Below are 12,329 nucleotides of genomic sequence, written 5' to 3'. Positions count from 1 at the left end.
TTTTGCCCTACCACAGAGACACAGAAGCTCATTGATCTTTACCTTCACAAATCAGTCAGATCCCCCTAGAATCTTATTCACACGCTTTTTTTTTTTTTTTTTGAAAAGTTTATTTCATTTGCGAGACAGAATGTTCATGTCCAGGTAAGCATGTGAGCTGGGGACAAGGACAGAAGGAGAGAATCTCAAACAGACTCCCCACTGAGCAAGGACCCCCCCCCCCACGTTGTGGGCCTTGATCTCATGACCCACGAGATCATGACCTGAGTGGAAACTAAAGAGTCTGATGCTTAACTTACTGAACCACCCAGGCTCCCCTTCACATGCTTTTTATGATCCTAAAATTTCTATTTTTCTTAAACTTGTTCATTCTAAGATACCTGCTGTACAGAATTTAAATACATATTTGTCCTCCTTGCTGGATATCATGTGTATTTTAATTCACGATTCATTTACTCATTCATTCTTGGGTCCTCACACACAAAGCTTTTGTGGCATGATACACATATTTTAACTACCTATCAGAGTGCCTTCACTTGCCACTTCTTTTAAGGTAACATAGCTATACATCCAGTAACAATGTTACATTGCAAGCAAGAGAAAGCAGTAAACAGAACCAAGGAAAAGAAAGATCTGGCTGTCACTGTAAATGTAAATAGCAGCTGTTCCATTCAAACTGTTTTAAAAACTACACACAGTGAGAGTTTTGCATATAATGGACCAGAGTCAGGTTTTAGCATCAAATTTAAGAAACATGCAGCCACCTCCCATTTGCACTGTTTCACTTCTCTCACTACTGCACAAGCAGTAGAGGACAAATGTGTGTGTGTGTGTGTGTGTGTATATATATATATATTAGTGTCTGTGAAAATGCTTTCCAAATATCTTTCTGTGACAATATTGCAATATGCAGTATATCAATATCGATAACTCAACACAATGTACAAAGATGACACTGCGAACGGGTTATTGTGTTAGCAGCAAGAAACTTGTAAATCCCAAGATCACATGAGCTTATCCTCTGTCATGTGTTAGGGTCACTGCTTTAGACTGTATGCTTCAAATCTGAAATGTCTTGAATTATCTCCCTTCTGTCATTTTTCTAGCAAAAGTGACCTTCCTACATGGCATTACAATGTCTTTTTTTTTTTTTAAGATTTTGTTTATTGGTTTACCAAAGAGAAAGCAAGCATAAGCAGGGGGAACAGCAGGCAAGGCGAGAAGCAGGGAGCCTGATACGGAACTTGGTCCCAGAACCCTGGAATCATGACCTGAGCCAAAGGCAGACACTTAACCGACTGAGCCACCCAAGCATCCCACAATGCCTTTATTTTTTTTTTTTTTTCAAAAAAAAACCTTTGTGCCATTTTTCTGTCAAATATGCATACATTTTCTTTCTCAATTGGTTAGGGGGATAAACTGTTAGTAATAAGCCCTTTAAAAATATTTCTTGTACATTGCCGCTTTATCTAAAACCGTGACCCTTCAATAACCAGCACTACCCAGACTCCTCAACATAGGGACCCTCTGCATGTAGTTATGCCCTCTTCCTATTTAGAGTGGATGACTAAGAAGGATGTTTCCTACAACGTGAATATGTAAATCTTAACTAAAAACTGGCCACTGCTTTGAAATGGGGGGGGTGTAGAAATCATGATCCCTAATTCACAAAGCATTATCTGATCTAATTCCCCATATTGACTACCTTTCCCCCCTTTGAACATCAGTAAAACGTTTTCTCTCTAACACTCACGTGATGCTTGTAGTACAATAGCTTGTGTTATAAATAATAACAACATAATATCAGTAAACATGAGCAGATGATAGTGCTCATATAGGTTGCTGCATAAATTAGAAAGTGCTACTCAGGTGTTTTTTGCTACTGTTATGAGAGTGGTTGTCGTTGTCCTAGAAACAGGGACGGCCCTTTTATATCCCTCATTACTCCTACATGTGCACTGCACCTTGAGCAAAGTAGGAGTTCAGTATATGTGCAGTGAAAGCTTGTTTCTGTTTTTGTTTTGTTTTTTTGAGTTTTCGTGCTCAAGTGAAATTTGGCTTGAGCCTTAAAACTATTATTGTTTTCAAGGTTGAACTTTATCCCCAAATCTTACTTGGAGGATAAGCCATTTTTACATTATTTCTTACCAATTTATTCAGGTTTAAGATTTTTGTGGAAGACTAAAAGTTATTTATGATTTTACTATACTTAAAAAGCACTGTGTTTTTATTAGTGTGCATAAGAAGCATTGCACACTGTGCTAATATGTACTGAAGACTGACATGAAGCCTGATACACTGGTACTATGATCACAGAATATTGCATCCTTGCAAACAGAGTGGTATGAAATCGATAAAATTCATTGTTCTCCCCTCTCCAAAGTGTTCCAGGTTCTTTGGAAAGTTACTTGGACCCTTTGTCAATATTTTGATAGATCTCCTGGGAAAGATATCTGAATGTTTTAAATACACTAAGGTTAGGTTTTAGGTTGATCAACAACAGAATGGCAAGCCCATGGAGTTTTTCCCTCTGGCATTAACCTGTAGGATCTAAGAAGCTAAACTGGTCTCTAGGAAAGTCAAAACTTCTAGATCGTTGTTCTTGTTTTCCCCACAGTTTTTCACATGCCCCTGCCTGGTAAGTAGCTTCTCTGTTCCTCAGTTTCTCCTCATCCTACTCTATCCCCCACCCCAAAAGTCTTTTCCCTAGTATTATTTAGAACCAATAGGAAAAAATGATCTATTTGACCACAAGGAAGGAGGAGGCTTAAGGAAAATATAAAGTGTATACTCTTACTGAGTTTAGACATTTGTGGAAAACTGACTTTTGTTGTCTGCCAACAGGGGAAGCTTTACACTTGGCTCGGGATTTTGGCTACACTTGTGAAACAGAGTTTCCAGCCAAAGCTGTAGGAGAACATCTTGCCAGACAACATATGGAACAGAAAGAACAGACAGCACGAAAAAAGATGATCCTAGCGACCAAGTAAGCAGAATGGGAAGCTCTGTATGCCTTCTCTCAGTTTTTCCATTTTCTTTGAGTGAGGGAAAGAGTCTAGAAGGTACCAGTTCTCTAAAGCAGGGGGTCTCACGTTTCAGCAGCTAGATATATTACACAAGGACACACCCTCAGCCCCGGCCTTGTGCCATAGCAAGATTTACAAACTGCCTTTGTTTAGTGATGATGAACGTTTTTAGAAAACCTCTTCAGAATATGCAGGCATTCTTAGGAGAAAAGTATGTTTAGGAAATGTAGATTCCAGGCAAATATGTCATTAACTTCTATGTGATTTGGTCTAAACCACTCACTGCACCTTAATACATGAGGGTGAAGATCTCTAAACACTGTGAATGTCTGGAGAATATGAAAAAAGAGGACCCAGGTGTGTGAGAGGTAACACAGAGTCCTCTAGGACCAAGATCACCATTACTGCCCCCATCTTTTCTAGTGTATAATTAAGCAAACAATCCCTATCCTGCCCCACCTGAAGTGGTGATACTGTCAAAAAGAAAAGGTGTCATGTATGAGAAAGCTTCTGAAAATTGTAAAAAGTCCAACAAAAATGTGAATTAAAATAATGACAGAGATGATGTAAGAAAGGGGAAGCTTGCATACAATGAGTTCAAACTCCCTCAAACTTGACAGTTCTTTGATAAGGAATGGAAGAACTACCATAGATGGTGTGAAAACCCAACAAAATAGTCAAACCGTGCTTCAAGTCATGTTCAAACTTTTAGAGAAAAATCTTTCAGACAGTAGCTAATTCTTACTCTCTTCTCTTTATTAAAATAAGTTATGCTACATAATAGACTTAATAATCTTGCTAATTTCCTAACTGTATATTCAGATTTTAGAACTAATAGTCTCAAGTGGGTTAAACTATCATCTCTAAATTAGTTCCTTATTTGGGGAAAACTTTCAAAGAGAGTATAAGGTAGATCACATTAAAGACGTTGCTTCTTAGAAACTGATGGAAAAAGACTTCACAACAGGTTAGCTAAAATCTAAATGGCCTCAAAATGCATAAAACCAAAACTAAATATTTCTTCTACCAACTTCTAATGTCACATAGGTCTTTTTGCGTGTTTTTATAAATTTAAGGGCTTAAATGGGATACCTACCATCCAACAGTCTTGCTCACGATCCTGAGTCCCTTATTTGGGATTGGTGCTGCTTGTGGCTGCACTGTTTGGGTTTGGGATATACCTGTGTATTACTCTTCAGAGAGTAACTTAGATGGTTCGTCTTGCCCCAGAGAGAAGGAAAACAAAAGGTGGTGGCAAAAGGAGAAAAAAGTAAAACAAGGAAATGAAAGGGAAAGGAACAGCTGAGAAAGAAAATGAAGACCAAGGGTTAGAAAAGAAAATTATAAGGCAGGTATAAAATGTGGATTTAAGATTTTGGAATAGACCTTATTATGTGCAAACTCTTAAAAACTTGCTGTTAAAAAGAGCTGAACCTGGATTTTTTTGTGTGGCTTATCTCCTGGGGGATCTTTTCTTCGGTTTTGCTTCTGCTCTTACCCCCTTACATGGGAGGACCCAGGGGGGTCTTCATCAGTAATATTTCAGTTTCTCCAGGAGGAGCAGAAAGTACACATTGTCAGTATGAATCCTCAATATCATAAAGACGTGTTCAGATCAAGAGAAGAATACACTGCTAGAAGTTAGATAGTGTCCTGCAGGTGTTTCCAAAGCATGGTCTCTTTCTAGCCAGCAGGATTATACAGATTTTTCCAATATGTATACCCATAGAACACCTCTGAATGACTTGGTTATCCCCAGATATGCATTATCCAAGAGAAGTCACCTTTATATTTTCTACCTCGAAATTAGTTTGTTGTAGTTTCATCATGCTTATTCTAAGACTTTCACTCCCTAATCTAGAGCAGTCCTTCTTTTTGTACCCCTTACCCCACGAGGGTTCCATAGCTGCTCACCTCTACCGCCCACAGCAATGCCGCCATTAACATTCAAGTACCCATTTTCTTGAGAGTTCCCATAACTCTGTTTAAATGTCTGTACATTCAAACCGATGCAGAGATTTTGTTTTCATAGAAGTCCAATGTTAGAACTTGAGGGGATTAAGAGAAATATTTTCATATTTGCCCATGTTGTGCTGAGACATCTATTTTACAGTAGTGGATTCAACTTGGGAGTAGTATTTTCCTTTTGCCTAGGATCTCAAAAATGTCTATTTTTAGATGATATTTTGGACTTTGGTTTCATAAAATATTGTGAGAACAGAAAACATGTACTTTTCTTCAATCCTTCTGCCCATAGCTGGACATTTGTAAACCATTAAATAATCAAGAATTGCGTTCACTGATTCTAATAACCTTAAGTTTTGTATGAGTAAATAGGTCATAAACATTTAGAAATTAGGAGAGAGCCTGTATAATTTTTCTTTGTCTTTTTGGTTGTGTATATCCGTCCCATCTTCTTATTGGACAATGTGAAACAAGAATGAGAGACTGTGTAGTCATTATAAATATATACAAGACAAGGAGTCATCAACGTAAGTGGATAAGTTAAGGGATGTGTAGGAATAACAAGCTTTTCTTGCAATATATGAATGGATCCAATATGTGTTCTGAGCAGTTTCTAATTTTCTAATAGTGAAGTTTTGGATATTTTCAATTAAAATCTTCAACATTGAAATTAAGTAGCTTACATGGATACACATGCATTCTAGTTAGCTCGTCTTTGTTCACAAGACTGTGACAATTGCATCAAAAATTCATATGAATTTCAAAATCTTTGGATAAGAGATCCAATAACTGATCTGCATTGTTGGATTGGCTTACATGTTTCTCTTTTGCCTCTATGAATAATGGATTCAGTTGTATTTAATTGTGTTGCCAACTGTAAAATTAAATGAAAGGCCTATTGACTAAAGGTAGAGCCTCCTAATTCCTCTTAATTTCTTGTGTTTTGTTGATTAACCAAATATCTTGGTGTAATTAGACAATTATATAGGAAGGACAGAAACTGAAATAGACCATTTTTGAGTTCTAAAAATATACTGGACAAAACATTTCATTCATGGAAAACACATTAAACTTCTTCATTGAATTTAGAACTAAATATGCTTAACATTTGATCTGCATTAAGGTAAAGCAGAATCATTAACATGTTTTAATTGTTACCATAACAATAATTGTCAAAAAGGGAAACACAGAACTTGAAATTCAGACATCAGCTTAAAAATTATGTCCTTAAGGACTGTGATATAAGTGATAAAGTTAGAATTTATGATTCACTGAAGATCATCTTGTGTTACATAATTCATAATGTGTCATTTTGTTTTGAGAAACGAGTATTTCTTATTGTAGTTTTATAAATAAAATTTAAAATAAGGACGAAACTAGTCATAAAAATAATAACTCCGTAACTGTCATAATGAGATGATGATCATAATTGCCCAAGGGGAGTCTCCAAATTGTCATCTGTTTTTAAGTCAAGAAGCTGACCTAAATCAGTGGGTTAAGAGCAGCGGAATCAAATACCAGAGGTCGAGAATTCTGGAACTGCTCCTGGTACAGCTTCCTTTATAGTGTAGCTAAATTGCTTAGCACAAGTTCAATTTTTCCACACTTGGCCATTTCCTCATTTATTCAGCAACTTTAAGTTTATTATAACTTGCTGTATTATTTATACAAAGTACAGTATAAGGAAGTTGATTTACCAGCTTATAAACTAATTTATTCAATCATCCAAATAATTCCAATATCATACCACAAGAACTAAAGCAATGTTTCAACATTTGAATTTTTAAATATATTTTAATCTGATATAAAATTAAAAGACTCATCTTAAACAACTCCAATATTTTTTTATAATAATGGTTCCTGGGGCGCCTGGGTGGCTTAGTGGGTTAAAGCCTCTGCCTTCGGCTCAGGTCATGATCCCAGGGTCCTGGAATCGAGCCCCGCTTCGGGCTCTCTGCTCAGCAGGGAGCCTGCTTCCTCTTCTCTCTGCCTGCCTCTCTGCCTACTTGTGATCTCTGTCAAATAAATAAATAAAATATTTAAAAAAAATAATGGTTCCTACTGATGATTTACCAAGTAGTAATTCATATTGCCAGTCTGAAAAATGATAGCATGAGTCTGGATTTAAAATTTTATTTAGAAATTGCCTAAAAAATAAAGATAACAGTATATCTAACTCTATTCAGTAACACAAAGTAACAGATAATGATGCCCTACCAAATGACATCATTTGATGCTACTGACTGTCATCAGAAACTTAGTTTAAATTGTCATAAATCTGAAAGTCAATCAACTAAGTCTAACTCAGAACAGAAAAAGTGATAAATTCAGATCAAATATTCTCAATGAACATAGACACATGCAGTTGTTAAAAGCATGCATTAAGATGCTATATCTCAGAGACTAAAACATTAGCTGGAGGATATGGAGGATCCTCTTTGATTTAGAGCAGATCAGGGCTCTTTCTGGTGTTTTGTTTTTCCTCTCCTTATGATCCGCTTTTACTTTCAATTGGGTTCACAATGAAAAGGGCAATTTCTGTGAACTCACACTACCTGAAAATCACACTTAGGGGTACCTTTTGCAAGAAACAATATTACGTGGGACATAACAATCATTTTTGTGAAGCTAGTGGGCTGAATTGTAGTAAATGATTTTATACTTTAAATAGTAAAATATGAATTCAGTTCACAGGAGTCTAAATTCTAATGAAATGCTGGGAAACAGGATTTTCCAAAGTCTGTTTGAATCATGGCCTTGAAAGGAACCTGTAACTTGATTTAAACTTTTTACAAATGTGATATCCCCTCCAAAACTCATATTTTAATTTCTTAAAAAACAATAGTTCAGTGTGATTCTTTCGTATAGATTTCTTTATGCTGAGGTTGATCTGTGAATATTCACCTTAAAAATGAACACAGTTTTGTCAGTGCTCATGGGCTGTTGATCACTTCCAAAATTTTTACAGTTTTCCTATAGTTTGGGAGCAAAGTCACCATTGTGAACCTCATTTGTATGTTGTAGATGGAACTTTGGAGGTTGCTTTATGAACATTAACCTAGTCTTCTTTTAATTAATTAATTATAATTTTTTAATCTCATCCTCTTTTAAATGAGAAAACAAACTTTTGGTAAATGTCATGGGATGAAATTAAAGCCCCATATTAAGAGTTCAACTTCAATGATGAATCTTTTATTTTAGACAAATTTGTAAAGAATTCCAAGATCTCTTGAGCCAAGATAGATCACCACTGGGATCCTCCAGACCCACTCCAATTCTAGACCTTGACATCCAGAGACACCTAACCCATTTCAGGTAAGACTGGTTTTCCAATCTCCTCAGACTCTCTTTTAAATTCTTAAATCATCTTTATTAACCCAGACACTTTTGTATTCCTATCATAGTTCTATTTAAAGATAGCACTTATATATTCATATAGTGACTGACTGGATCTTTTGAAATTGCAAGCATCTAAGATCAAATTATAAAAATAACTAATGCATGAAACATTTTAGATCAGAAAATTTAGCGTCTTTGCAATTTTGAGGAAATTGTGACTTTGCAAGTGAACAGTATTATTTCAAGTAAAAGCACTTTTGAATCAGGATTCTGAAATCATTTAAATACTTCTTTATTTTGGTGAGGCACATTGTTGAATGGACAGGTGATATGACACAAACTAATGGGACATCATACACTGATTTTACAAGTGTATATTAATAATTTTTGCCCAATTAGAAACTGCAAATGGCTCTTAAATTAGACCACACACGTGTATTTTAAAGCTCCTGGAATGTGTTATTGAAAGCACATTTAATATTTTATTTTCTGAGATGCTTTGGAAAAAGAATAGAATATTTTTTTCTGGTTAATTTATACCCTACATGCAATGTGGAAAGGAAGAAGATAATTGCTCAGGTAACTTCCTGTTTCAAAGCTCTAAGATTCTAAGCCTTACATGATATTTCTCATCAATGTAAAAAATATTTTATCCTCTTTTAACTATCACTATTTGGTTTAAAAAACAATGTCAAGCATGGGGTCCTGCAGGGGTGGTTCAGTTGGCTCACCATGTTGATCTCAGCTCAGGTCTTGAGTTCAAGCCCCACGTTGGGCTCTGCACTGGCTTGGAACCTACTTAAAACAAAACAAAGCAAACAAACAAACAAATAAAAACAATGTTAAATAAAGACAATTGTACATTAAATTTTAAAATGTTTTCAGTACCTCTCACCAATGATAATGCTGTCGAGGAGGACACTCCATTATATAAAATAGTAGATATTTTGATGAGTTGGAATTTTATCTGCAACATCAGAGACTTTTAAATAGAGTATTTTATCTTGCATCATGCCACAAGTCTCCTTAAGATTTGGTAGATACATCTTTGAAGACTATATTTTGGGTTTACTTTCTAAAAATGCACCAGATAGACCAAAAATCTATCTCACAGGACTTCTCTCCCAGCACTCAGTTGGGTTAGTGAAAGTGAGTATAATAACACTGGTAGATATTACAATGCCCAGAAGTTAAGGGGAAGAGGCTTCGAAGTCCATAGAACCATCTTCAAATCCAGACCCTCATTCAGGTGAGCTGGGTAGTTTTGGGGTAACATGCATTCTTTCCAACCCTCAATCTCCCTAGCTTTAAATCGAATAAGAACCCTTCCATTATATGACAGTAGTAAGCTAACATGACAGAATGCATATAAGGGAGCCGGGCTGGCTTATAATGCTGGATCTTGAGGCCATGAGTTCAAGTCCCACCTGGGGCATAGAGCTTACTTTAAATAAATTAATACGTGAGTAAAGTGTGTAAACCTGGCAATGCACAGACCTGTACCCCTGGGGATAAAAATATATTATATGTTTATAAAAAATTTTTTAAAAAGGATATTATTCCATCAAAAAATATTAATATATGAAAAATAAAGTGAGATAATGAATATAAAGTAAGCATTCAGTGAATGATGGGTTGTTTACTTTGCTGCCAATCAAGGTTTAGAAGGTATGGTTTGCTCCACTGTCCTATCTGTACAAATATTTTTCATATTTTTTATCTACACTAAAGATATTTGTAATTTTTACAGAAGTTCAGTTCTGAACTTAATTTTTATGCAAATTCAAGGTCTTGATTTAAGGAAGTTTGTGAAGTGACAAATACACTCTATGGAAGAATTTACTGTTAAAACACAGGGAATTCAGATTTTATATCATAGCTACGAGGTTATTTCCAGTTACAGGTGCCGCAGCCTTCATCAGACAGTGAGCTGTCCTTTTTCAGACTCAAAACAAAATACAGCATCAATGTGTAAATTGAATACTAGTGACAGTGTGAAATAAATAGGCAAGCCATGTGTTTGCTCAGCATAGGCACAATCTGCTAATTTATTGATACTTTAGTTAGTTGCCAAATCAATGCCACAGAACTCCTTAAAGAGAAAACTTTGACTTCTAAACTTGAGCTGTTTCCTTCCTAGGCTTTATTTGCTTGTATTTACCTCCCCCCTATGCACAATATGGTAACAAGCTAGTCTGGTGTTGTCCAGAAAAAAGCTACATATAATGAAAATTGCTCCCCTCTCCTCCCATCCTCAGTTAAAAAAGAGATTATATTTTGGGTTAAAACTCTTAAGGTTATGTATGGCTGCAGATTCTCAGTCACAGCAATTTGAAATATACAGCCATATGTTAAAAGAATTTAACACTACATGGTATATCTACTTATAAAAGTATCATATATAAAATTTTGGTATTATTATTTATATATTAATATATATGGGCAAAATATAATATATTATTATTATGAATATTGTTATATATTAAGTATTTTGTTATATTAAATATTATTTAAGTATTATAAATATTGTTATATATTAAGTATACTTAAGTATTAAGTATATATTAAGTATCAGAAAGCTATGATTTCCTATTTATTGTGCCTTTTTAAGATTTTCCAGATTTTTTATTTGCTTTGGTTTCACTACATTCCAGATTATTTATTTTGATGAGATGTTCTGATTTCATAATGGAAGGTCATAGGATGATAGAAACCACTTAACTAAAATTCACTTTGTAGCAAACTTCCTAAATTATATCTTTTTTATTGTGATAATAAGCATTAACATAAAATTTATCTTCTTAACCATTTGTGAATGAACAATTTAGCAGTGTTAAGTACAGGCACATTGTTGTGCCAGTAACTCTCCAGGACTTTTTCATTTGGCAAATCTGAAACTCTATAACCATTAAACAACTCCCCATTTCCCCTCTCCCTAGCCCATGGCAGCTCCCATTCTACTTTCTGTCTCTGTGATTTTAACTACCATAGATGACTCATGTAAGTGGAATCCTATAGTATGTCTTTTTGCGACTAGCTTATTTCACTTAGTATAATGTTCTCAAGGTTTATCCGTGTCAGCATGTGTCAGAATTTCCTTCCTTTTTAAAACTGAGTAATAGTCGTTGTTTGTATATGCTACATTTGCTTATTTATTCATTCCTTAATGGGTACTTGGGTTGCTTCTACCTCTTGGCTGTTGTGAATAGTACTGCTATCAAAATGGATATGCAAATACCTCGTTGAGATCTTGCTTTCAATTCTTTTGGATATATACCCAGAATAGAATTAGTATATTCTATAGTAATTCTTTTTAATTTTTTGAGAAATTGTCATAGACTTATAATACATGAAAGAGATTTTATAATAGAAGATTAAACAGAGTACAGGTTATTACCTGAGGTAGTTAGATAATGCGTTCATCTTTCTATCCACAGTACTTGACACATGGTATGTACCCAATTAAATATGTTAGTTGTTTTTCGTAGTGTCTGCACCATTTTACATTCCCACCAACAGGACACAAGGGTTCTAATTCCCCCACATCCATACCAACACTTACTATTTACTGTTTCTATTTATTTTATTTTATTTTATTTATTTGACAAATACAGATCACAAGTAGGCAGAGAGGCAGGCAGAGAGAGAGAGAGAGAGGAGGAAGCAGGTCCCCTGCTGAGCAGAGAGTCCAATGTGGGGCTCCATCCCAGGACCTTGGAATCATGACCTGAGCCAAAGGCAGAGGCTTTAACCCACTGAGCCACCCAGGTGCCACTCTATTTTTGTGTTTAATAGCAACTATCCTAATAGGTATGAAGTGATATCTCATTGTGGTTTTGATATGTATGTCACTAGTGATGAATGATGTGAGGCATCTTTACATAAGCCTTTTGACTGTTTCTATGCCATTTTTTGAAGAAAGGTGTATTCAAGTCCTTTACCCATTTTTAATCTGGTTATTCGCTTTTTGCTATTGAATTTTAAGTTCTTTATATAGTC

General features: G+C 35.3%; 1 protein-coding gene across 2 annotated transcripts in view; it reads left to right on the top strand.

Moving 5' to 3' along the window:
* Positions 1-12,329, top strand: part of TFAP2D (transcription factor AP-2 delta) — a 56,480-nt gene that overhangs the window by 25,848 nt on the left and 18,303 nt on the right. For both annotated transcript variants that reach the window (XM_032864561.1, XM_032864560.1), the window contains 2 exons: positions 2,845-2,986; positions 8,193-8,306. In XM_032864561.1, the coding sequence (XP_032720452.1) occupies positions 2,845-2,986; positions 8,193-8,306 (256 nt within the window). The remainder of the gene's footprint in view (positions 1-2,844; positions 2,987-8,192; positions 8,307-12,329) is intronic.

This window comes from Lontra canadensis, unplaced genomic scaffold (assembly GCF_010015895.1).
Source record: "Lontra canadensis isolate GAN:19392208 unplaced genomic scaffold, GSC_riverotter_1.0 scaffold27, whole genome shotgun sequence".
NCBI lineage: Eukaryota > Metazoa > Chordata > Mammalia > Carnivora > Mustelidae > Lontra > Lontra canadensis.
The sequence above is the reverse complement of the archived record's forward strand: the minus strand, read 5'-3'. Positions and strand labels throughout refer to the sequence as shown.